Consider the following 27,170-nt stretch of genomic DNA (forward strand, 5'->3'; position numbering starts at 1 on the left):
TTCCTAGCATTTCCCCTTAGGTAAAGTCAGCAGGTAGAGGTACGCTTTCTGTATTGTTGGATAAGGGGAACCAGGCACTCTGGAAGTCCTGTCTGGAGCAAAAAGGGGTGATCCAGAAGTTCTTGTGCTGTTGCTCTTTCTAGCGGATCCCGTGTCAACATCCTTTCCAAGAAGTCTCTCAGAACTGGGGAGGTCTGTGAAAAAGCAACCAAGCAAGTCAACCTCGTAAAGGAACCAGGCAACAGTTCACGCGACAACAGGTTGCTGAGGCAGGTTTGGTTAAAAAGGATCCTGTACATTTCAACTTTGTAACCTTGCTTTTGCACAGAAATGTAACACGCGATAGCATGCTTTTTACCCTACAGTAGTAACTTTCTGTCACCGGTAGGCACAACATTTGCACAGGTTGTTTTCTTTTTAATGGGGCACAGCAAATTAAGATGTCCTTCCATCTAAGTTAATTTTGTTTCCCATTTTGTTATTTAATCTTTCTGCATTTCAGCTCAAAAATTCAACAGAATTCCTGCTACCCGAGGCACATCACTTCGGGTGTGAAGGGTTGATCAATTCATTCTTTTACTGGCCACAGATTGTGGAAAAAGTAGTTAAATAGGATTCCCAAATAGGTTTTGAGAGCCTGGAAACCTGATGCTGCTGATACAAGAAGATGAAGAAACTGCAGAACAGCGTATCAAAAACCTAAATGACCTCAGCAGGTTTGTCCTTTGAAAGATGTGTAAAAGCCTGTTGAGCAGCCAGACCCAAGAACCACTTAAAGGCACTGCACGTCTCTTGCTGGTGGTAATCCTCTGCATCATTAAAACTGAATAAAAAATGAACTTGGTATATATTTATTTATTTTACTGCCGCTAATTACATTCATTTTAGATTGGGGGCATTTTCCCAGCTCTGGTTAACTTAGAAGTAGATCATGAAATACTGTTCACACTGAGCTACTGCTTATTTCATGAGCGCTTTGAACGACTTCACTGTGATTGCTAGAGGGAGAAGGCACAACGCAGCTAAGTACGAGTGCCAGGATCCAGCCTTTATCACTCTATCAATAAATCTAGTTATGCTTTAGAAAAGCAGCAGAGGTGATCCCAGGTGGCGTCCGTTTAACCTGATGCACCCAGTACTACAGTAATTGACCCCGGTGAGCCATTGACTGTAATCAGAATGGAGGGCTGGATCCACAGCTGGTGCTGAGCTCCACTCAGACAGCAGGCAGACGGAGGAGGATGGCCACTGGCCTGGCAATCCAGAGGTCTGCTGGAAGCCAGTTTGCTTCCTAGGACAAAGTGGAGCAGAGCAAGTCTATAAATGGCTCTGGCTTTCACAGCCCGTGGTAGAGTCATCTCACCAAGCAAGGTCTGCGATCCAGACCAGAACTGGCTTTACCCTGCCTAAGGAGTACAAGCACTGGGTCCATCCAGACCAGAACTGGCTTTACCCTGCCTAAGGAGTACAAGCACTGGGTCCAGAATGTGACCTTGAAATTTTAACTAGTGTTGCAAAGGCAATGAGGAAAGAGCAGCTGTTGATGTTTGAGTGTATGCTGTTAGTTCAGCAGTCTACTCTGTTAAATAATTCAGTTTTAGCAGCTGCAGATATTCTGATTAATTGGAAAGGCCGGATAGCTCAGAATGCTGCAGAAGCTATTTGATCTCAGAGGCTTGGACTGAAATGTAAGGAGGACTGCTCTAAGTGGCGACTAAAAGGTAATCACTGTATTTCTTATGTCACTGCTACTTTTTCACAAGAAACCATGAAGCTGAGTTCATCTTCAAAGCAGCTGCAGTGTCTCCATGAGCTACTGTCTGTACTGAGCTCTCCCACTCTGACCATAATGCAGCCTTTGCAGTCCTGAAAACCGTGAAGCCAGAAACTCTCAAGAGCAAGGATCCTCCTATTTGCTTCCCTGGATGATGAGCTACTCTGTCAACATCAGCAAGCTATTAACTGTTGGGTCCACCTGAAGCAGCTTTGATTTGCATTATCAGGTTTATGCCCAAGTGACCTTACGTTATTTGGACTATTTCCCAAACCAGCCCTTAGCTGTCAGCAGCAGCTTGCATCCACTGAGGCACCAGGGCCAAAGAAGTTCCCCAAGAAACATGTCCTAGCAAGATCACTTTCATAGCCAGCTTTACCAGGAATGGCTGATAGGATGTTTCCCCATGATAATCATCAGGTGTATGAGTGTTGGCCAGCATGCTCACCCTGTGGAAGTTTTTCAGTTTGGGAGGAGGACTGTCACGGAGTCTCTTCATTGCCTGGACTGGAGAATCACTAAAATAGGGGGGTTCTCCATCCACCATCTCTATCACCATGATCCCCAGAGACCAGATATCCACCTGCGGGAGCCAATGTCACATCAATACACACAGCTCAGAGCAACAGGTCCTTGCTTTGTTGCTTTCACAAAGACTGCAACACCCCACCCAGGACAAATGTTACCGAGAGAGTAAAACATTAACCCACTTGATGCTATTGGACTCCTTACCGCAGTTTAACAAAGACAGCTTTCCACCCAGGACTGAGCCACGCTGGTGTTGCAGCATGCAAAAGGTCTACAAGTAACTACCAACCAACCAGGTGTAGCACAAGCAAACAAAACTAATCACTCTGCTGCCACCTGCCCATAATTTCAGAGCTCCCATCTGTGCCTTCCCTCCTCTCCTCCCCTCCCTTTGTGGCATTGATTGATTTACTGATCCATATCGCATCACAGGCTGCTCCTTGCTAACATCTGTCCACACTACAGCAGATATACCTGAAGCTTGGCATAGGCTTGTAAGAATAGAGCAAGTTTACACCTTGCTCCCAGAAGCAGAACAACCTGTTTTTCTACTGTTTTAGGAAATATTGATATCATCACAATCAAATCTGTAGTCATAGTTGAATTTATATTTTAAATAGACTCTAGAGGCTCTTCCTAGAAAAGCCAATAGTTATTTTCCTGTGACACTTCAGAATATTATTTGCTACCTCTCCTGGTATTAGGGAAGTGGTCCCTTACCTCGGTAGTGTATGGTATCCTTGCAATAACTTCTGGAGCCATCCAGTAGGGAGTACCTACCAGGGACTTTCTTTTAGGTACATCTTTACTGATCTGAGCACAGAAGCCAAAATCTGAGAGTTTGACCTGTACAAAGAGAAAAGCAACCAACCTTAAAAATAATTTTTAAACAACACAGAGGGAAACACCAAAGACAAAGACGACAAAGGGAGTAAGAGGACGAGGTACAAACAAGAGATTGTGAACAGAAAGGAAATAAGGAGACAGACTAAGGCTACAGCAGCAGAAGACAGGAAACAATTTGTCTGAGGAAACATACCCTTCCATCCAGCGTCAAAAGAATGGAGTCGCTCTTAATGTCTCGGTGGATGACCCCCTGAGAGTGAAGATATGACAGAGCCTGCAGCACTGATTCACACACTGTTGCAATTTGCTCTTCATTGAGCCTGAAATTAAAGACACAGGAGTTAAACTGCATTGTCCTGGGCAGTGGATAGTACTCAGTCACAGGTCCTCTTTACAGGCACAGCGCAATTTTGGAGTTGAATTGCAGATACATATTTTGGTTCCCCATGTACTATCTCACTTTTACTGTTCTTCTATGTCTGTCTTTCACTGTTGAAAACATTTTTTTCTTGATGGTTAGCAATTTTAAGTTTTCATAAGTCTAATACAGAGAAACTGCATTATAAATCTTGTATCTAAATTCATTCTGCAAGATGCTATTTCAAGCAATTCTGATAGGCAAGACTGCTTCTTCATGCCAAGGTGCCACAGTAACTGTTGAGACAGCTTTTTTTTAAGCAAATATAGTAAAGCTATTGTTCACAAGGCATATTGTGCAACTTTATCCAGAAAGCATCTAAACACTTAATTCAATACAGAATATAGGGATCCTTTACTGGGTTCATGCAGCTAGGTGCTTTGGATACTCTTATATACCTAACTAAAGGCAGCACAGGTTACAAGCAGGGAAGACACTCCTGAGTTTTACCTCTCTGCTAGCACACTAAGTATGAGCACCGAGAACCTTATCTTTAGAAGCTCTTGCTGTTTGGAATACCAACACAAGAACCTTGATGATCAAATATAAGTGAAAATGGTAGAAATGAAAATTATCTCCTGTAACTAGGGACAGTGACAGTGTTCTCTGCACATTTATACTGAGCAATGCTAGAAATTAAGTATTTCAAAGAATAGCTGAAGTACCCAAATTGAGTACTTTTGATTCTCAGCCTGTCTCTAGCAGTTGTTTCAAACAATTCCCAGTTGAGGGCATAGAAATGACACCTCCTCAAATCCAGGTCTGCAAGTAAGACTGAGGAGAAGAGAGCACTCAGAAGGCAGAACTGTGCAGAGTGCACCAGTACCTTCTAAATACATAAGAGCAATTTCTACACATTCATGAAGGAGGTTGCACCATCAGCTGAGAAATTTATACTTCCATTGCTTGTTTGGTATTCCATATCTCACTCTACCAAACTGACCATCTGACCAGGACACTGCACGTTGTGGCTGCACTGTGCCATGCTGATGGCAAATATATCTGAAGGATGGCAGAGGGCTACTTTTGCCATTATGATTTAACCTCTAACGGGAGAGGGACTTCTCCAATGAAGAACCTAACCTATTTAGAAACAGTGCTTTTCATTTCATAGCGCACAAGCTGTAAGAAAAGCGGATACACTTCCGAGCTCTAACAAGAGGTATACTTTCAGCTTGTCACGTATGGAATTTGGTTTCAGTCAAGTGACTGCATAGTGTAAAATAGATTACTAGAGGATTAGCTCACTCCTGGAGATGCAAATCAGTTATCACCTTCAGCAAATGTTTAATGAAAGGAATGAGGGTATTTTCCTCCCTGTGAAAAACTGATAAAGGCCTGCAGCTTATTTTTGATAAATGTTACGGTTGTAACAGATCCTGTTTCCACTATGTGGAAAAACAAGCATTCGTAAAGAGGTTCAAAGGAAGGCTTTGTAAAATAACTCAAACCTAGGCTGAGGTCCCACAATGGAATTCAGTCTCACTGGTGGATATAAACTACACAGACCCTTCATAAACCTCTTCAGAATATTTTTTTCTTTTTTATCTGTAGTTCCATTGGTTCTAATACCAGCTAAGAGCTACAAGAGTTGAGCTGGCTCTGCAATGCCATAACTCAGCACTCTTGAGGACTAAATGTTCTTTTTCCTGTCCAGGAGCAGGTACATGACTTACAACAAAACCTTGGTTCTCAGACCCCAAGATGTGCCTCTGAACTCAATGCTGGAGGGCCTGGCCATCTAAGTGTCTCCAAGACACTCCTTACAGGTGGGGCTGTAGAGGCTACAAAGGACAACGTGCTTTTTTATGCCTCCCAAACACATCACAGATGCAAATCCAAAACAGAGAATCCAACAGAGCAAGATGTATGCCTTAAATCCACCACAGGATCAGTAAAGGCTAGTCAAAGCATGTAAGTGAATTAAAGGCATACTATGATTAAAAAAAGTAAATACAATTAGTGTTAGCAATACTACCTAATTGCAATCCAATTAAGATTCTGAATCTTCAAAAAAGGAAAGCTCATCCTACAGACTTTCTTGGTCAGTCTTTTCATTGGCATTCCCTGAACCAGTTTACAGCCCCCCAGGACTGCTTGGAAGCAGGACAACAGTGCTCCAGGGTCACGGGTAAGACACAATCATCACAACTGCATCTCCGGAACACCTTGTGAGTGGGACTCTAGAGGCCATTTGAGAACAACTTCTTTGCCCTACAGGAATACTTTGGTCATTAATTAATATGAAGTGGTGTGGATAAGAAAACAAATTTAGGAGAGTGTCCAGTAGTTGCTATCTTTAGGCAATGAAATTTGGGAAGGAGTCCAGATCTCAAGGCTCTGCTGCACTTCTCCAGAGGAGTTAGCCACAAATTCAACCTCACTAAGGTTGTACCACTGAAAACTATTTCTGCATGCTCTTTAATACTTATTCAATGAGCTTCCTGGCCAGAATACAACAGATATTGTTTACTACAATAATTTTGATGAGTACTGTGTTTTACAGGGAAGGTCATCAAGTAGATGAATAGTCAGTATCTAAAGGGATCAGTACTGTAAATGAGGTCCCTTCTACATCAGAAGTATTATCGCATACTTCAAATGGATGACAGTTACAAAGTGTAATAGTTTCAGGGCACTGCAGTCACAAGATCTCTGAGGGAAACTATTCTTCCCAGAAATCTCCACTCGACTGCTCTTGCCTGTCAGGTGGGAACACAAGTGTTGATGGTTTGGATTTTGCTTCGTACCTGATTTGAGACACAATGTCTGTGAGGGCTCCCCCCTGCAGGAACTCCATCAGCACCCAGAGCTCCTCTCCCACTAGATAGCTCTTGTACATCTCCACTACGTTGACATGTTGATAATCCCTCATTATCACCACCTGTAAAAACACAGTGGACAATTGACAACCACAAAAATCACTAACAACACTTAATCTTATCCAACAAAGCAAGCATGCACAACCCTATGAGTACAACGCAGTAGCCTCCATCCCCCCAGTCATTTTTCTTCTTAGTACTAGCATAATTCTGTTAAAAGGAAGATGTCTCCTGCTCTTCCCTTCTTTTTACCACACCAACTGTTACCATGGCTTTACGGTGGACAGCAGAACCCCACCTCTCGTCACTACACTCACCTCATTAAAAAGGAGCTCCCGGCGCTGCTGCTTTCTCAGATCCATCATTTTCACTGCCACCTGCCGCCCTGAGTGCTTCTCTCGAGCAATACAGACGATACCTGTGGACCCTTCACCAATCTTTACATAATTCTCCAGCAATGTCCGGGGATCCCCCTGGTCCACTACCATCCTAAGGGCAGCTTTGAACTGCTCATGAGTCACAACCACCGGGTCCTCACTGGCCAGCTGCCCTTTCACAGAAGAGTCCTGGGGAAGGTGAAGGTTGCTAGAACTAGTCTGAGTCTGTCGGTTCCTCGGAGACCCTGCCGGTGACGGCCTGCCTTGTGGCAGTGCAATTGCCTTCTCCGCTGTTGGTGATTTCTGGGGGGTCCCAGCTTCGGAGATCATCCTGGGGAAATCGGATGCAGGCTGATCTGATGGAAGAGACTGGGCTTTGGCTGCAGGGCTGCGTGGTGAACCCCACTGCTGGGGCCTGAAGAAAGCATTAGGCTTTGAGAAGAACAAATATGAAAGTGGAAGAAAGAAAAAGGGACAGTTAGATTAACGAGAAGAAAGAAGTGTCAGGAATCAGTTGCGTGTTATGCCACTATGGCCTAGTACATTTTGTAGCAGACTGGAGTCATGAGCTCTAGGTTCTTGTCTCCGGGTCTGCCCAACATAAGCTGCATGACTAGGGGAAGCCCCACGGATGCGGATTTTCAAGAATCAGTTAAAGGATGGGTGCTACACTTTAAGGACCTCCAAATTAAGGCAGTTTAAAAGGGACCTTTTAAAGCACATGCTTTTTAAAGAAAAAAAAAGGCCAAAAAACAAAACAGCTGCTAAAAAGCATTCCAACCTTGCCATCAAAACTCTGGGGCAACCTGTGCTGCAGAGAATTTTAAAATCCTTTATCCCTCTGTGCCTCTGATCTTCCTATATATAAAAGAAAAGAGGATTCATGCCAAAGCTGTAAATCACTTTGATGTCTTGGCCTAATTCCCTTTGGGTAATTACGTTCTGCCTACTGAATACTCTCTCTGCACTTTCCACTGGTACCTGCAGAGCATTCGTGTTGATCAGACACAGAATTAGCACTCTGTTTTGGGAAAAGCACTATGAACCAGGACAGCTGTGGGAGGCCAGCGTGATGCTTCAGCTACACAGAGCCACCTGCCACCTTACTGGCTCAAAACTGACCTACAATGAATTTGGATTAGCAATGCTCTTTCACGAAGCACTCGAGGCTTTCGGAGACCTCCCACTCAAGTACGAAGCAGGCCCAACCCTGTTTAGTTCATGAGATCTAGTAAGATCACAGCCTGCGGTAATGTGGCTTCAGGATACGCATTCCCATGCTAGCACTACGCATAGGTCTCCCAAGAAAGATAAACCTTGAAGTGCTAATGCTCACCCTGGAAACGTTGACTAATTAAAATCCAACAACATCGAGCAGGTTAGGTATAAAATACATTATATACTTAGTTATATGTAAATAATAGTGGATCTGACAAAGTAGCAATTTCAGGAAGAGCAAGCCAATCATTTATATTATAGGGCAAAATAAAAACTTCAAAGTGACAAGCTTTTCCTCTCTTACAATTCAGACAGATTATTAATTATGGGAACTAAAAACTGCCAAAAGAGAAATTTTTAAAAGAGAACTCATTTTCTCTGTCTCAGACAGAAAATAATTGTATAGAATTTAATTCTATGCACTTTGGTTTTTAACCAAGGATTTTTGTCAACAGTAAAATCTGCATAAGGCTAACACACATACAGCTCATTTTCACACACACACAGGCCCTGAAAGTATGATTTAGTAGCTGCTGGCGTCGGGGTGCAGGAGTGCACAAACACAAACTGCCTGTCAGAAGTTACTTCCTCCTCATTTACCAGCTCCACCCCTGCAGTCCTGCAGAGACATGCTCATGGCAGTGAAGTATTTATTTCCCAACTCCTGTTTTGTCTCAGGAGAAAGGAAAAAAAAAAAAATGTTTTATATAACCTAGAGCATGCAAAAGGGCACACAACATGCATGCAAGCTCACACATGTTTGTCTAACCACACGTAAGTATGATTTCCTGCTCCTGTAATTTGGCAGCCCCTATATATACACGTTTTCAGTCTCCGGACGTTTTGAGATGTCACTGGTTCTCCCACTCCTTCCCCCCACATTAGGTTGAAAGGAAAGAGCACTCGGCCTTCCCACGGCGACTACAGGCAGCCTGTCAAGGCACCCACCTCCCCATTTTCAGCCAGTTATATCCCCTTTCCATTTCATCTGCAATTATGCATTTCTTACACGTCACAATTACGCATCATCATCTCCATTTGTGAGGGAGACTAAGGTTTTAATCATTGGAGGCTGTTAAGAACAGCTTAGATAAACAATTGCCAGTGATGGCGCAGATCCTTCACTGGAGCAGGGAAATGGACTAGATAACCTCAAGGTCTTTCCTACTCCTCTCCTTTCACCAGCAGCTCGAGTTCAAACACACCCAAGCACATCCATGCACACACGCCATTTGACTGGTAACCTCTGCTCCTCCTTGTGAAAGCGCTGAGGCACGGCAAAGACACTCTTGCTAGAGAAGAAAGAGGTGGTCAGTTCTCCTAAGTACTCAGGGACAGGCCTCCAGCCAGTATAGATCAGCCCAAAGTCAGAGACAGCAATAAGTGTAGTTTGTGCTACCAAAGAACTGCATTCCTTTAAAATCCCACTCCCTCGGAAAGGGAATCTGCAGGGAGAAGGCTGCGTCTGAAAGCCTTGAGCCTGATCCTTATGCAAACTCCAACAAGCCGGGTCAGAGAGAACCCCACCCCACAATACACTTTAGAACAGTCCGTTTTGTTGGGCCATGGTTCCTGTCAACTTCCTCCGAGTCCAGGGACTCCACGCCTGCCAGAAATTAGCCTGGCTTTGCACCAGCCCAGCGCAGCCTTTGAAACCACCGAACGGCAGGGCAAGGACAATGAGTGCTGGGTTAGCCTGGGATGAATTAGAAGCTGTGGCCCGAAGGGCTGCATTTCCCATCCAGTTACAGGAACCAGAGTTTTTCTCCTAGTTTAGTAAGAAGTGAGTCATTCATTCAGGATAGCTTTCCTGGGGGAGATTTAGCTATGAGCTGTCCCGTCCTTACAAAAACGAACAGTCAGATTTCCTGTTTGACAGTATGGGGGTGCTGATGGAAACATTCCTATTGTAGGCAGGTTGGCAGATACAGCTATAACCAACAAGCTCTCCTGAGGTAGTTCTGTTTTTCACAGGCAAAAGAATACATTACTAATGTAAATTACGGCAATTTCCCAAATAGCAAAAGCACATTTATGCTTGTATAACGGCATTTGAGTTATGCCTTTACTACTACAGAAGGGCAAAAATGAGTAAGTCCCCTACCTCCTTCCCAACCTACACTCCTGCAAGCACAGCTCCACTAACAAGCCTTTCTCATGTAGATCTGGCTGCCATTTTGAGCTATGCCTACCAGTATATTCTGTGAAGCTTAGGCAGACTACACGTTTCCCCTGTCCAGGACTATTTTGATTCCAGCATTAATCATAACAATAACAGATGGTTGCATGACGTTTGCAATTAAATTTTTTCAGCTGTGTAAGTAACCTCTGTAACTGTAAAGTCAACATTGCACTCGCTCAAAAATACTGAATAACTATACCTTTATCTGCAGGGAAGGGCCTGACTTGTTTGAGCCGCTGGATGAGGGGAACACACTGCGTAACAGCCTCCTCTTCAAGCTGTTCTCCCTTGATTTGGAGCTAGGGCTGCCCTCCCCTGAGGGCCTGGAGTTTGCTTGTCGTACGAGACAAGGCTGAGGCCAGCACTCTTCCGAGCTCTTTTTTCCCGTCTTCTCACTCTCCCCCGGTAGAGTTGGCATATGCTGCAAACCAGAGGCACGCTGGAGGCAGCTGCCGTCAGCACCCTGGAACTCCGAAGGCCCGAGGGACTGTGCTTTCATTACCATACCATTGGGATGAGACTGTCCTTCCAATCGGGGTTTATAATCTGGCCACATAGTCTGCCTCCGGGTCACCTTGGTCCCACCATTGCAATTGAGGTAGTTTCCATATTTGTCTGCCCAGTCTGCTTCAGGACTCTGCAGATACATGTCTGGGGGTCTGTCTTCCCCCAGGAGCCCAAGGGACTGAGCTCTCCTCCTGCTGGTGGGGCTCCTTCCCCTCAGAGTGTTCGAACTGATGGCAGAAAGCTTCTGGATGTCATTGAGTATCCCGGAGATATAGCCTTCCACTTCCACAGTGCTGCCTCTCACCACAGTCTGTGAAACATACGGAAGGGGTGAAAAAGTTAGAGTTGTAAAAATTGAGGCTCAGTTTATCTTGACAAAGGTTAGATTTTGTCTGTCTAGCCAAAGATTACTCAGGGAGTTTAGGAAAAAAAGAGAAATGTTTCTTTCTGCCTTTGTTTTATTGTCTTTTACTGAAGGAAAAAAAAAAAGGAATCATTGGGTTACATCCTTCTGTCAGAGGCAGCAGTGCTTTCAGCCAGAACAGTGAATTCTGCTGCTGCACTCACATTCTTTAGAACAACGTTTAGGACAACGTTAGAGCAAAACCGGGATGTTTAGCACTCCTGACTCTTGTGCTGAAATTGTGCTACACTACATCACTAACTTAGGCTCAACAAGCTCCTGAGAGTATTAGTTCTCAGAAGTTACAGCATGCCTTAAGCTCTATCTGCAAAAATCACCTTGCTATTCCAATACAAGGTTCATCCCTTCCCTGTACCGCTCTCGATAGTGTTGTAATCAGCCTCCCTTAGTCTGGTTTTTGCTAATGCATCTTAGTCCTGACCAGTGAAGACCACGTTGTTCCAACACTGCATCCCTCCTCTGTTCTGCCAAGCTATTATAATTAAAAGTGACGAACAAAGGGTCACAACAGCTCACAATTGCCTTGTAAGCAAATGATGAAGAACAAGGCTTCCATCCAAACAAGCAACAGCACTATACAAGTAGGACACTTGAAGCTGTCGGTATATTATGTAGTGCTCTACCTTGTTTATTCTGGAACTGAAAAGCTTACAGAAGCTTTTTTAGTGCTGCGAACCAAAATGTTTCATTTCTTCACAGAAATTCACAGCATAGGATCACTCCTACACTTCCATGAATCTCTGCCTGAGGAAAATCCTTCCCTGGAGTGATGGCAATCTCCTGTTTGCTAACTGAACTCCAGGGATCTTCTAAAGATGCTGAATTAATTACACTGAGCCTAATATTTAGCTGGTGCAAAACAGCAGCTCCAGTAATTTCAACAGAACGTCACCACAGTGCACAAAATGAGCACCCGGTTTGCTCAGCATCTGAGAATGAAAGGCAGAATAGAAGATTTTGTCAAACAAGGTGAAGAAAGGACAATCTGACTCACACCATTGCATACCTGCATCACCTGCAGCAGGAAATTCTGCTCTTCAGTCCTACTGTAGCAATACACCTCCCTCACCACATACATGCATCTTCCTCTGTGGCCCCAGCTGCTGTCAAGTAAACAGCATGCTGAGGACACTACCTCCTCGAACTGTTTCCATCACTTTTGCGCCAAACTCGATAGGGGAAAAAAGTACCAAAAGGAAATGGTCAGAAACCCAGTCTCTGAAATCTGTCAGTGGGGTGGGAAGAGTCTTCTGTCCATTCTAATTCATCCATTAGAAATGCCAGACATATCAGTTTACCTCAGTAATGCACTCAATTAAGAGCACTAGTTCATAAATGAGCCTGAGCAGGGACAGATGCAATACGCACACCCCCAAGTCACAGAGCACTCAGCTTGATGCCTCCACACCCTTGCTCATGCTTGCACAGGCAGATGGGAGAGAAAAAGGCCCTCCTCCAACGCTCACTGATGGTTCAATGTTTCTACAAACTGGGAAAAAGAATAACTCAAAATAAAGTTGGAAGAAATCTCAAGAGGCCAGCTAGTCCAACGTAGATGGACAAAAGTCATTCCAGAAAGACTTGTGTCTAACGTTCTCAAAATAAGAAATCTCCAAGAACAGACACTATGGCCTCTCTAGAAAATTCATTCCAGTGCTCACCTCGCCTCCTAGTTAAAAACTTCCTAAAATTAGACTCAAGTCACTCCTGTTGCACTTCTAGTCCATTAAGTCAGTCCTATCACCAGTGGACAGAGAAGATGGGAGTTAGCTGTACTTTGCAGCTGTGTTTAAAGACTGCATCACATTAATGAAGAAACATCCAAATTTGAGCCAGATCTATATGAAGTACTCTTACAAAGATCATGCCTTACTGACCAAAATTTAGAAATTATAATTTTAAAAAGAAAAGCAACCCTTTACAAGCTACACACAGTACGTGTCAAAAAAAAAAAAAAGGAAAGACTATGATAGTTGAATCCAGGACTCTGTGTATAAGGGCTTGGCCTAATAGGGCCAATTAGTACTTAAAAAAAAAGATCTTACTATTGATCAGTATCATTGAACAGGAATGTGTTCAAATGAAGTTTACCAGAAATAATCAACTATGCGATGCAGTCTAAGAGAGTATTTGCACTTGGATTTACTGGGGCAAAACCCCCCCAGTATTAGTTTAAGATTCTTCTCTAGTTTTTAAAGACTGTTGGGTATTCTATCCTTGTTCTCTTAAAGGTTTGCGCCTCCTTTCAGCTTTTACCATCGACAGGTTTAATAAGTCATAGTGAAAGTACTGACCAGCACTAGACTCAGGACAAACTCCAGTAAATCTCTTCAAGCACATTTCTATTTTGACAGTGATGCCTCATGCTATTCTTTTGAGTATACTTTTCCTAATACTTGAGAAAACTTGCTCAGTTTGCTCCGGGAATGCTATAGGTACAGTGTCAAGAGCCTAACTGAAGTCAAGATATAGGAGAGAGCTATCATTTCTCCCTGATCCAAAGCCTGATACCCTGTGATTGATGGAAATTGGGTTGCTTGACATGATTTGTTCTTGATAAATCTATGCTGGCTGCTAGCTATTACCCTGCTATCTCCTAGGAAGTGGTTGCAAATAGATTACTTGCTTATTTGTTCCAGTCTCTTTCTGGGAATTTAAATTATTCTGACTGATCTGCAATTCCTTGAATTTCATTAGGCCCAGCTGACTTGAATATATGTAACTTATCTAAGAAGTCTCATTTCTGTTCATGTTCTTTTCTTATTCTAGCCTGCATTCTTATCCCTTCATGCTCATGTTGTGTTAGCCCATTGATCACAGTTAACCTTTTCAATAAAGACTGAAGAAAAATCATTAAACATTTAAGAATTCTTCAGTGTCATCTGTTACTAACTTTCTTCCACAATGAGCAGCGAACAAATTCTTTCCTTCATCCTCCTTCTCCTCCCCAGTGTACTTATGATGCCTCCTTAGTGCCCTTTATGTTCTTTGAGAATAACATCTCTTTTTGTGCCTTGGCCTTCCAGTTTTGTTCCTACATAAATTTCTTTTCTATTTGCCCTTTATAACTTGACCTAGTTTCCACCCTTCTGAGCAATCCTCCTGCAGTTTAAGCTCATTAGAGAGCTCTTGATATAACCAAGTTGGTCTCTTATTACACATTTTATCTTTTCTCTGGATTGTGCTCCCATCTCCTACTACATTTTGAACCTCAAAGCACATTCAGGACATGATAAACTAGAAGGCAATACCTCCTCCCTTTTTCTTTTACCTGTTCTTCCTGAGCAAGTTTTTCCTTTCTAAATCAGCATTCTGCTCAAAGATCCTGATGTGCCATTTAAATTGCAGGTTTGATTTTGCATTAATGCTTGCATATACTAAAATGTAGTCCCATTTAGTCCCCATGTTTTAAGCATCTGTACACAAAAAGCTAAATATATTCATCATATAGACAACTATTTTCTTTCATGTCCCTCCTAAAATCCAAATAGTAATATTTTACAACTTACCTTTCATTTTTTAGGCCCCTGTAGGGTTTTTTTAACTGGGAACAAAAACTTCCCGCAAGCTAGCCAGACTTTAAACACAATAATTCTGTCACCATGTTTCATTTCCTTTTCCAAGAGGTCATCATGAATCTGCCTCTTTTCACACAGCAGGTCCCTGCAGTCACTTATCAACACGCAGTCTCCAGATGCCATTATCAACAGCCACCCAAGCAAGACAGCCATCTAAATTCACCCATCTACAAAGATCGGTAACTTGGTTCTCCTTAGTGAAGGACCTGCTTTAAGGACATTCTCCTGTTTACTATGTCCCACTTGCTGTTAAACTGCAGCTTTATTAACTCATTTAGCCTAAACCCTCGTTTAGTCCTGCTCCCTGTTGTCGCTCATTCACTTAGCCATCCATGAACAGTAAGCTAGTGCTACCCCGCTCTCTCCCACTCAGGCTTCCCTGTCAACTTAATTACCAGCCAAATTTGCTCACCCACGAGAATGACAAACTTGCTAAAACAGGTCTCTCCACAAATTCTCCTCTTCACTTTTCTGTACAACAGCCGAACACATCCTAGGCCCTGTCAGCTACCACGGGAGCTTTCACAGGTCCTTGTTACAGTGACAGGCAGCCACCTGGTTATTTGAACAGTGACACTACTGCAGTTAAGGATACTACTGTCCTTATTTCTGATGAAGTTACTATCACCTCAAAAAAAGACAGTGTTATCAAAGCCCAGACTCTGCTATCCACTGAATTCCTTACAGACCCCACCTTTAGCCCCATTTAAATATATATGGGTCAATGGAAACATTGCCTCAACTTGGGCCTCCCCAAGGAACAGGAAAGCCCAGGGGACAGGAAAGAGTAGTCTTCCTCTCTTACCTTCATAGGCTGGAGTTGCATCCTCGTGATCCTTGAAGGGTCTACCACTGGCTTGGGGCGCCTCAGCGTGTCTAGAATATTCTGCCATTGAGGTGGCAGGCCCACAAATTTGCCCTCCTTTGGGTCAAATGAAGTGTGGACACGGTGCTCAAAGTTCTGCGGAGCCGAGATCTCCGGGCGTTTCTTCTTCTTCTTGCGGAACATGATGCCTGAATCAGTGAAGGCAATGCCATCAGTGCTCTTGCATGTCTAGGTTCGATATGCCAAATCAGTAATATCACGTATCAATTATATTAGTTAATTATACTGTATTAAGAACATTCTCCAGTGACAAGCACTTCAACAACAGAGCTGACGTGATCATCTGCTTTTACAGATGAGGAAATAGAGGCAACAAGAGACCAATGACTTGCTCAAGACCACCTAGCAGGTCAGTGGCTGAGCTAGGATTTCTAGTGACCTTTTTAGTGCTCTGCCCACTGTGAAACAGTGCTCCTATTTCAGAAAAGAAACAGACACGTGTTACATCTATAGCTGAACTCCTACCACTTGGCTTCCTTTATTTCTACAAATTCATATTGCCTGATATAAACATTTTAAATATATATGAGATACATATTTATATTTTACAGGCTTGCACCTAGGTTAAATGGCTTTGGAGTCCAGCCAGTTAGACAGTGCTGATTCCACTACAAGCCTGGAATGAAGGGCGGTTATGAACAGGGCTCGGGCTGTCCTCTCACTGATTACTCCAAGTAAGTAATATCCATTTGATTCCCATTTAAAGATGACAGAGTTGTTGCCAAAGGAAGAGCTGCCCAAGACTGATTTTGGATCTCACTTTTTCTAGCTTTGACAGGGGGCTTGGGAGAGAGAGAGGAGGTGGTAGGTGGAAATCAAACTCTGTCAGCAGGTAGCTGAAGAAGCTAAAATTAAAAACTAAGATTCCTTTCCCTCGGGGGCTGAGAGAGACAGTTTGTGTGAACAGCCATTACAATTGCAACAAGCCAAAACCAGCTAACACTTAAATATACCCAAACACAAGAGACATTCAAAATCTGAATTTAGACTTTATAGCCAAAAAAAAGAGATGTAGATAGATAGAAAGCCAAAAATTTTAGACCTTTTTGAAATTGGGAAGATATGAAGAAAAAGGAAGAAGCGAGCTCCGCATGCGGTCACAGAGGTGGGAAAGCTTGAATAACTGTGATGGATGGACACAACCTCTTCACAAAAGACAGACAAGGAAGACGGGATGAAGGGGAAGTTACCCTTCCCATGAAGAAACGGCTCAGAGGTAGGGCAATTTTCTATGGAGAGCCGGGCTTTTCACAGTGGAGAGTAGTAGGAGTCTGAGAGACGACAGGCATAAATGGAAATAAGAGAGGTCCCGTCTGGATAGAAGGAAAAACTTTTTTGTGACCAGGAGAGTCCAGCACTGGAGAAGGTTGCCCAGACAGGCTGGGCAGTCTCCATCCTTGGAGGTTTTCAAGAGCAAGTTTGCTCTTGAAGACAAAGCCCTGCACAACCTGGTCCGACCCTCAGAGCAGACCCTGCTTTGAGCAGGGGGTTGGACTACAGATCTCTTGAGGTCCCTTCTCCCCTGAATTGTTCTATGATTCTATTGACTGGTTTGATGGCTTTAAAGCTACAAGTATTCCAAGTTACATTTTCCTGTTGGAGAAACGTGTTTAATGGGCAAGATTACTGTTGTGTGGATGCAATGGAATTGGCATGCTCCAGAGCTCACATCTCCTCTCCAAGATGCTTTCTGTCAATGCACAGGATGAACTGCGCAATGAGATCCATAAGAGAGATGAGACAAAGCAGAGACCCAGTGCCAAAAATTTTTAGGTAGTTCAGTGCTAAAGCTCTCCAGCTTGGGAAAAAGCTGTACAGGTTTCTTTAAGGCAATTAATATCCACCAGTAGGAAAAAAAAAAACGTTTGTGTGCTCTTCCCTTTCAACTGACAACTTTAATACTAGCATTTGCCTCTCACTAATATTGCTTATAAAATGATGAACACTACCTCTTCCTTGACATCAGGTAGAGGATTTTTACCACTTGATCTTCAACTTTGTAGTGATCACTCTTCCCCTGTATAGGACCTCAGCTTCCAACTATTTGTGCTGAATAAATATTTACAAGGGTCGGAGACAAAGAACACATAGAGAGATAACATGTTCTGGTGTAGACATGAACACACTTCTAGAGGACACTGGTCTCAAAAATCAACACACCTCATGCTTTTTTCCCCACAGTGAAATATATGGCAAACATTTTCCAGGTTGTTCCACTTAAAACTTGTTTAGGGAGCAAAGTGCAGCCAGCAGGTGAACAACTACTTTGCTTCTTAGTGCTAGACTGAGATCGAGATAACATGTTGTGGTGTAGACATGAACACACTTCTAGAGGACACTGGTCTCAAAAATCAACACACCTCATGCTTTTTTCCCCACAGTGAAATATATGGCAAACATTTTCCAGGTTGTTCCACTTAAAACTTGTTTAGGGAGCAAAGTGCAGCCAGCAGGTGAACAACTACTTTGCTTCTTAGTGCTAGACTGAGATCCTGAAAATCCGTACACACCGGCTTAAAATTTGGTTACCATGATCCTGTATCACTGGGATGGGAAGTGTTTGTTTGTCGCAGAAGGATCTTTACACTTTCTAAACCCCCAATCATGCAATCCATCCTTGGTGAAATACAGACTTCACACACTGAGAATGCCCATTGCAATACTGTGTCCAGAAGCCTACTAAAGATACCTTACAGTTGAAAAAGAAAGCAAAAGGCTAGGCAACTAAAAAAACACTTACAAAAGAGGTTGGAAGCAACTGCTCTGCCTAGGAGAGGTTTCGCAGACAGAATAATCTTTGCTTAGAATATGTTCCAATGAAAACCCAAATACATCTAAATGGAGAGCTTATGTGAAGAGCCTCTGTGCTCCAGGTCTGTATTGCAACTACTCAAACACAGTGATTCATCTCTAAGGCCCCTTAGGTGCTGCATATTAACTAATAATCAAGACTAAAGTCACAGGGCAGTTCTTTAAGGAAAAAAAAAGTGCAGACAATCCTGGAAAGGAAAGATATTCTAACAGCTCATGGTGTTAGTACTATTCAAACCAACAGCTGGTGCTACCGAGGAGCTTTCACAGCCCCCAAGGAAAGCAGGAAGTATATCTGTAGTAGTATATCAAGTGCTTCAGTTCTGAAGCATTGACTGCACGTCAGTTGTGACAGCTACTTGACCCACCAGAACGGGGGCATTTCCAGAGAGAGCAATGTTATTATTTTAACCAGTATCTTTCCTTCTCCTGTTCCTACTTTCACAGCTTCATTCCTCATCTCATCTTCATAATGAGAAGATATTCAGAGCATAGCGCACAGCGTCTTTCAAGTTTGCTCTTTAACTGCTTCAGGTGCAAGGGGTCATGTAAATTATGGTGTTTACAAATGCCACAACCATTAGCACCTGTAGTATCAATTGTCTGAACATTTCCATCATTTCCCTATAAGGAGAAAGATTCTAGCTAAACTACTTCAAAATGCAAATTTTTAAAGCCCGGGTGATATTTTGGCCCCAAATAGAACAGTGGCTCTATGCCAGCGTATCAGTTTGCATAAGCATAAACACTACATTTGTGTATTTACATTAAATCACTATACCTGTCAATCAACACCTGGACTACACTTAGATCCTATATACAAAAGCATGCTTCCTAAACCCAGAAAGAAGCATCTATTAAGTTCATGGTCAATCTTAGGGTAACTAGCTGACATGGCCTGCATCTACCTTATTGGCTTATAATAGACATCTTAAAAACAGCAAAATGTAATCAACTCCAAATACAACATACCCCTGGGTATCCAATGACATTTGCTTTATATGGTCAGCATCAATCTTTGATTATAAAGACATTGCCATATCAGACAGGTGGTTTAAAGGTACACTGCATTAAGATCAAATGAAATTCATACACTAAAAATAGTTATCTGAAATCCAATGGATAGTAATAATCTGTGTAGGTTTTGCATTTCATTGAGAAGGTCTGTATTTAAGCAGTCTCCTTTCACTTTGTGGTTTTCATGCAAGAGCTATTTACTTGTATTTCCAATACCCAGCTAAAGAATGTTTAAATAAAATACATGAAACAGGCCTTTTCTAATTCAGTAAGAAATTCATAAGAACATTTTATGCATACAAGATTTTGTAAATCAAGCCAAACCTGTATTTAAACGTAGACAGCATCCCTTTAATATAATAATACAAATACTGTGACACTGATTTTATAATAAGCTACTAGACTTTAGTCTTTCATTCACTGCTGACAACTGTACTGTAAGAAATGTCACAAACACAAATAATAAAAGTCACTACCACAAGACAAAAGCAGTCGGAGATTGAAATTCTCTCAGCGATCCATTCCTGCTGCCTGGGAAACCACGTTAGATTTTTCAACTCCAGATATAGCTGTTCCTAGATGATACAGTTCCAAAAGCTGTCACATCTGCCAGTGAGCATGAGAAAAAAATCCCACAGCCAGCAGATCCAGAGCAGGGGGAGGGATCGGCTGGGAAGGAGGGGCAAGAAGAGAGAAGGGTCAGGCTCAGATGAGAGGAAGGGGTGGGAAGATGAAGGATGGAAGAGGGAAAGGGGAATGAGAGTTAGGAAGGGAAGGAGGAATGGCTGGGAGACAGGCAACCCGAGGAGCAGGGCACAGAAAAGAATCAACCCCACTGAAAAAAAGAAGTAGATAAATGTTATCATGAATTGCTCATTACAACACACGAGTTCAAACGCTCAGACAAAGAAGCTAGCATGCACCGTCATTTAATCTGACTTGCCTCCACCCTATACACATACAATTACATACTCCATTAGTATATATGCACTGTACTTAACTATGTTCATACGCTCATTCACTCACACATACACTTGATGATAGCAAGACAGCAGAGAGCTACTTCAGTCTCACTTGTATAGTTTCCAGTTAAAAATAAGCTTTCCCTCCCCCTCCTTGCTGCAGCAACCAAACTCACTCATCAGTGCTTATTGTACGGCTATCACAGATCTGGACGCGGCTAGCTGCATTCCTCCCACCCCGGACAAGAGATAACACTTGGTCCCTGGGCTGAAGAAAGCAATTCCCATGATTTCTAAGCACTCCCTCAGCTGATATGCCAAACCACTCTGGCCAGCTACAAGAGGAGGTGGGGAGGAGGAGAACTCTTCCTACAGGACCTGAGGAACTGCAATATGCAGATTGAGTTTGGAGTAGGAAGATGAAGAAGATCCCAGAGAACCCACCAATTAAAAGGAAAAACATATTTCCATAATCTGCTATACAGGTCACTGTCATATAATACATTTCAAATGCAGCGCAAGTTAAATAGGCCATTATCAATGCATGTTGTATGCATATATGCATGTGGTCATGCATATGTATGTGTGAATATGCACACATGGTATTTCACTGTATTCCATACCTTCTAAAATCCTAATGTTTACCCTCCTGAGGTTTCTGACATGATCGTTATTTATAACAAGCCATAAACGTTCATAGCATTTTGCAGACAAAGAAAAATGACAGGTTACTTCCCTGAGGAGCTTACCAATCTAAATGTGACTTCACACAGCAAGAAATGACAACAAAGGGTGAGCGAAAGGGGGAAAAGGAAAATGGTCTGAAATCTGAAATGGGATCGAAGCACATAGAGCCTTGTCATGATGGCACCTTCCACATTTGTCTGCAATTCTAGTTTTAGAAATACTGGTTTAGGTACTTTTTTTTTTCTCCTAAAGGAAGAGTGGATATTTGCTTGCTGTGCTATCACTTCCCCTATTTCAAGCCCTTTCCTTCCACTCCTCTCTCTCCCTCACCAGCCCCCAATAGCAAAACTGTGTGTCGGAGTGAACTAGCAGCACAGCAAACTGATGTAATGCTCTAAATCCTGCCCAAACACACACATGAGTGCACAGATTAATATTACATTAGAAATAAGCTTAGGGAGAGACATATTTGTTATATTGGTGGGTTTATTTTTGACAAGTGAGAAAAAGAACACAACTGCTTGACATTTTTTGCCCTGGCTCCACTGAACAGGGTCTAAAGGCTATGGTGCTGCCTCTTTCTCCCCTGCTCCATTTCCTTGTTCATAAATTAAGACTAAAACCTGAAACACAGCGAACACCTATTTGCTAAGCTTGTTTTGGATGCTGCTCAGTGACATACTTTAGGTGTGTTTTAGCTATACTAGACCAAATTCAGTCTGGGACATATAAAAGCACTTGCAAAGAAAAGACCTCTTGAACTTTCTGAAACCAGTACAGGCATGTCCCAACTGCTAATGGGCTTTTTCCCTTGACAAATAATAAAGTTTTCCATTATTTGCAGTCCCCTAGAAATCCCAGCTAAAGTCCCTGTCCCATTGTGCCAGTCTCTGAAGTCAGGCCCCACCCTCCAGAGGTTTCATCTAAACAGACGAAAGGTAAGGAAAAGGAATTATTATCCTCATTTGCAGACGAGACAGAAAAAAAATGACTAGCTCGGTTTCTTCCCAGCTATGTCTAGATTAGCAAACCTAAAAGAGCTTCCAGGTGTGTCTCCTGGCTGCTTTTTAACTTCATATCAAGGCCAGATCCAGGCCCAACACACCCTGGCTTCCACGGAGGGAAAACATGGGTGCACAGGACTGGCAGGAGCCAAGACATGCTCTGACCACATGTTTGATCTTGACACCAGGACGTAGGTCTAGACACCATGACAGAAACCAGCTGCACAGACAGAAATCACACCCAAACCTCAACTGCAATCCAACGCCTTCATTATAAGATTAGCCGTTTCCCATCTGTATTTGGTTTGTAAGAGGGTTACAGCTAGCAAATACCAACAGCACCAAGAGAAGGCTGCAACTCATCGCATCTTCTTCACCCAAAGCCAGCAAGATGCATGCTGCAGATTGTAAGGCTAAGACATAAGCCACTATAACAACTACGATGCTTTTTCCCCACCTTTTAAACACTTGATGTGGCTGTGTCCCGTTCTGGATATACAAAACCATACAGCACTGCATCGCTTTGACACCTGCCTTACACACGCACACTTCACTGTTCCATGTCCAAAGAGCAACTGCATTGTTAAAATGGGTTTACTGTCATTATTTTGCCACGAAGGATGCATCAGGGTTAAAAACAAGCGGCTGTATTTTGCTGTTAATCCAGAATACCAAAGAGCTTCAAGACAGGGTAGGATATGGGGCTTCACTCTCCACTGTCTTGTGTGACAGATCGATTCAAAACGAGCATAAAAATACTACAGGGATTAGAATAAGAACATTTAAGGTTCCGTCTCCAAAAATTCACATGAATAGCAACATCTTACATATCAGATAGGAGGTTATGTGGGGACAAGTGCAAGGGCCACATCTGGCATGCCGGCTCACATGACACACGAAAGAGCCAAGGCACTCGGATGCAGCTGGGGAACACGCTACTTCAAACACAGCGCTTCAAAACACTGGGTGCCACGTCCTGCGGCTCTGTCTGAGCACTGTAACCTCACTGTGCTCCTCCATGCCACGTCACGGATCGCAGATCCAGCTGCCTCTGGCACACTGGGTTAAAAGAAGGAAGCTTTAGCGCTGCACTGCAAATGCGCATGATACAGACTTTGCTGTAGGGAAGCACCAGGCAGGCGCCAAGCAAGTGTCGCACACTCGGTGAGCATGGCCGATTGCTTGCAAGCAGACCTGTCCCAGCAGAGGCACTGTCGATCACACACGTCCTGGATCACACTCCTCACTCCAGCAGCATGGCAAAGGGCTGGCAGAGACACCACAGCGATTCCCCAGACCGCCCAAGTATAGAGATGCAAGAGAAACTTCCTTCCAAACAACACTAAACAATCTTAGTCCCTATTTATGTTCTCCCAAAGTGAGATACATATATATGTAATTGCTGTCAACAGCCTGCAAGGCAGTTCACTTGTGTTATTCCCATGGGATAACTGTTGGGAAAACTGCAGCCGAGGCAGTGTGCCCCAAAACATGGAGGAGACAGACTAGCTTAAACCCCACAACCTGGCTGACTCTGAGTGCCTCCCTACTCACTACTGCCAACACTGATACAGAAGTTTAAATCATAACAGAGAAGTCTTCTCCTAGGGAGTATCAGTTATTCTGCTCTGTTTGGAAAGGAAAAAAACACATGCCACGAGTATGAATGTTCACACAGCACTCCATACATTAAAACCTGAGGTGCACTCGTAACACAAGTAAAGATAAATAACTGTTATTGTCTACAGCTACACTCTGTTCATCAATTAATTACAAAATAATCTAATCACTAACACTACGAGTTAAAATGGCTCAGCCCTAGGGTGAATGTAATTTCCTGAGATTTTTTTGAGGGAAATAGATTTGAACTTTTAGTCTATCGTCACCCTACATTCACATTGCCCTCTTATGCCAGACAAATGGAAGATCAGTCTCAAAACAACAATATCGCCACTAATGACCAAATCTCAGTGCATTAGTCCTCAAGCCACATGGTAATCCTCTTGCAACTTTAGAAACCATACTGAGAAATTCCTTAAAAACAAGACCTGTATCAGCCAAGTCCTGATTCTGTACTCCATCGCATTGAGTCTATACAATTACAACTTCGAAGCCAATAAGACTGGTGCAGGAGCAGGGTTAGTACAACAGACAAGAAAACCGGTCCCCTAGTCCCAAGCCTCCCTTGGCAAGATCTGAAAGTTTGCTGTACTCTCTCCAGCTGTCAGTGCTGTGCAGCACAACATACTGGTTAGCCTTCAGCTGCTCTTGCTAACTTCAGAGCTGATGTCCTTTACATATACAGAATTGATGTGCAGCTCTGAATGTGATGAAGCTGCAGCGTGGCACCTGTATTGGTACCCTCAAGAAAACATGATGTGCAATGCAGAACTCAGAACCTGGTTGAGTTTTTACTTGCAGTTGGAGTAGGCTAGTCCAAGCTGTTTTAAGCAATTTGCACAAAATATTTAATTCTTTTCTCTGCTGATGAATTTCCCTAAGCACAATAGAGAAGTAGGTTAAAAAGTGCTCTTTTTTTCTAATTGAAGGCTGGACAGCCAAACTTTTATAGTGCTTCTCCTTGTGAATGAAAACCATTTTGTGACCACGAAAGAGTTCTGTTTCTCACTTCTGCAAGCCTTGGCAGCAGGACCCAGGATATTCTTTCCAGGTACATGCATACTCACACCCATCTAGACAGAAACAACCCCTGTACAGGGAACAGACTGTCCCATCTGGAAGCACAGTTACTAATCCAGCAAACTGTTTGCTGATAGCTCTTTCCACTATTTGATCAGCCTTGCTACTAGATACATAAACCATTGCTCAAACTTAGCACATGGGATGTACATACCAAGGCAGTGTAGAATATTAAAATCAATATACAGCTTCATCACACCGACAAGAATGAGACTTTTCAGTGGGACAGGGCTTGAGAGAGCGCCATGCAGCAGAGTTTCTTTCCCCAACAGCTGTGCAGGGGGCTCAGCCGACCCAGGTTTTACCCAAGCACAAAACTCAGAAAAGCAGAGGAAGACTCAGCAAATACCTCTTACTCTACGTACATCCCCCAGCCTCACCTGAGAACTCGCACTCACCAGCCACAAACCTCTCTTCTGTTTTTTCAGTACTCTGTCCCCAAATACATTAAGGCATTAATGTCCTGGCAAAGAAGAAAGCAAACGCATCAGCAAACATTAATGGACAGAACTGTTTTCTGTAGCTGTAAATACCTGGCTGTGTATGTTGGTTACTACCTAGCAAAAATAATTAAGTACAAATGCCCAATAAAATTGTAGATTGTAATTTAAATCGGAGGAGATTAGCCAGCTTTCAGATAGCCAAAATACACTCACGCACCCATATACACACAGGAGTACTACAATGTAGTTTCAGTAGGTGTGCTGAAAGGATCTTGGCTAGCACAGCAGCCAGAAGGTCAGGAATACAGACACAAGGGGTTTTAACTGGTGAGTCAATTAGACCTCTTCATAAGATATGGTGAGGGTCCTTGCAGATACAAGAGACTTAAGAGGAGATATTGCTATGTCTTGCATAAAGGCAATGAGCATGCATGTTCCTGACATGCTGTCTGCTTTCTCAAGCATCATCCAGAGTAATTTTTAACCCCTTCTTCACCCCAGTGTTTTAAGAGCATCACCCTGCAAGATTCAACAATGCATTTTCCTCTCCACATTCCCCATCATCTTGAGTGTCAGAAGGCTAAATCGCTAGACCCCAGGCACCACAGAACCATACGCTGGCCCACCTAAAAGACACTGGAAAGCAAAAAATGGAAGATCTTACTGGCAGTCCTGCTGCAACAATGCCGGTAGAGGACAATTCCAAGTGAGAGGAGAAAGAAGGGTCTGGAGGGAAACTCTCCCGCTGTCATGCAGCAAAGCCGATTGGAGGACGGTGTTGCTGGGCTATAGGAGTAAAGATGAAGTAAACTCCTTCCCAAAGGAATCCAGCTCCTGGTTTTTCTTCCCTTCCAGAACCATCCCTTGAGAGGAAAAAATTGTATGACCCCCCCGAACCATTCCCCTCTCATTTTGCCCTAGGCTGGCACTGCCAACACACGTGTGATCATTACACTAATTCTTGGCAGTGGCAAGGCTTAGCTCCGAAGGGAAGGGGTTAAGCCATAGCAGCACAGCCACTGGGGAGTGAAGACGCTAGTTTAAACTGACAAACCTAGTCCTCTGTAAACAGAGGAAACAAATCGCACAAAACAGCAGCCATTAGGACAGTGCTGTTACTGCTTTAAAGCAAGCAAGCAAGGCAATGTTGATCCCCAAACCTGCAGGAGGGAGCTTACCCCTGACTCCTCATTGCTCCGTAACCAGAGGTGAGGTGGGAATGCTCTGCCACTGGAATCCGCTGACACGCCGATAAACTTGAGAGAGAAAGACGGCAGGAGAAAGTGGGAGAAGAAAAAGGGGTGGAGGCAAGTCTGACATGTTTGTACAGTGCCTGGTTCACCTAAGCTGCCGAGTTTGATTTCAGGGTGTGGTAGTAGATGGGACACAGAAGAACTCAGCACGGAGAAGCCTCAGATTAGTGTTCCAAGGAAAATGACACACACCGACAGCAGAGCCTCTTGGGACCATCTTGCCTTCTCCTCACCATCTCCTCCTTTTGGTCCCTAGAGGGGATGAGAGAGAAAAAGAGCTCAGAGCCACACCTGGGCACCGAGGTTTGCGGGATCTTAGGCAGGAACCCTGGGGAGATTATCTCCCATTCCCCTCCACCCTTTTTACCCCCCCACTTCACTGCTGACCTATTAAAGCTCCGACTTGCTTGTTAGCTCTTCCCTCTCGGCTCCACAGCCTCAGGGCCTAGAGCTGCTGCAGTTTCTAACGAATCCCAACATCTCCGCCTGTGTCGCCCGGCTGCAGATTTCAGGACCTGCCACCAATTCCTTGTCGTTCCCGGCAGGAAAGCTTTAATTGCTTGCTGTATGGCTGGCTATAGAAGAATTCACCGATTTATTTGCATTGCAGATGAGCAGCACATGACCTGGCGCTTTTACTTTTCCCCTGTCACTCGGCATGAGTCAGTGCTGCGAGGTCTGAAGTCTAGTATCAGCCTATAATCCTGTTGCACTGCCTGTGCCGTGCCTCAGG

The 27,170-nt window shown here is 43.5% G+C and overlaps 1 protein-coding gene across 2 annotated transcripts; it reads right to left on the reverse strand.

Moving 5' to 3' along the window:
* Positions 1-26: 26 nt before the first annotated feature.
* Positions 27-25,936, reverse strand: LOC103902619 (serine/threonine-protein kinase PAK 6). 2 transcript variants are annotated; one of them, XM_009283701.2, is made up of 9 exons: positions 25,849-25,936; positions 15,480-15,688; positions 10,365-10,982; positions 6,706-7,197; positions 6,317-6,450; positions 3,342-3,468; positions 3,023-3,148; positions 2,223-2,357; positions 27-194 (listed from the first exon to the last, which is right to left on the reverse strand). In XM_009283701.2, the coding sequence occupies exons 1-9, from the start codon at positions 25,934-25,936 to the stop codon at positions 27-29; spliced, it is 2,097 nt and encodes a 698-aa protein (XP_009281976.2). The 2 variants fall into 2 exon arrangements, with proteins under 2 accessions (XP_009281976.2, XP_009281977.1); XM_009283702.1 differs by lacking the exons at positions 2,223-2,357; positions 25,849-25,936 and having other exon boundaries at positions 15,480-15,683.
* Positions 25,937-27,170: the final 1,234 nt, after the last annotated feature.

This window comes from Aptenodytes forsteri, unplaced genomic scaffold (assembly GCF_000699145.1).
Source record: "Aptenodytes forsteri isolate BGI_AS27 unplaced genomic scaffold, ASM69914v1 Scaffold535, whole genome shotgun sequence".
NCBI classification, from domain to species: domain Eukaryota; kingdom Metazoa; phylum Chordata; class Aves; order Sphenisciformes; family Spheniscidae; genus Aptenodytes; species Aptenodytes forsteri.

Excerpts from the sequence above, each read along its gene's own strand:
- LOC103902619 (XM_009283701.2), bottom strand. The coding sequence starts at position 25,936 with ATGACAGCGGGAGAGTTTCCCTCCAGACCCTTCTTTCTCCTCTCACTT. Across the intron at positions 10,983-15,479 it reads TGCAACTCCAGCCTATGAAG|ACTGTGGTGAGAGGCAGCAC; the intron begins GTAAGAGAGGAA and ends TATGTTTCACAG. Across the intron at positions 6,451-6,705 it reads GGGAGCTCCTTTTTAATGAG|GTGGTGATAATGAGGGATTA; the intron begins GTGAGTGTAGTG and ends GTGTTTTTACAG.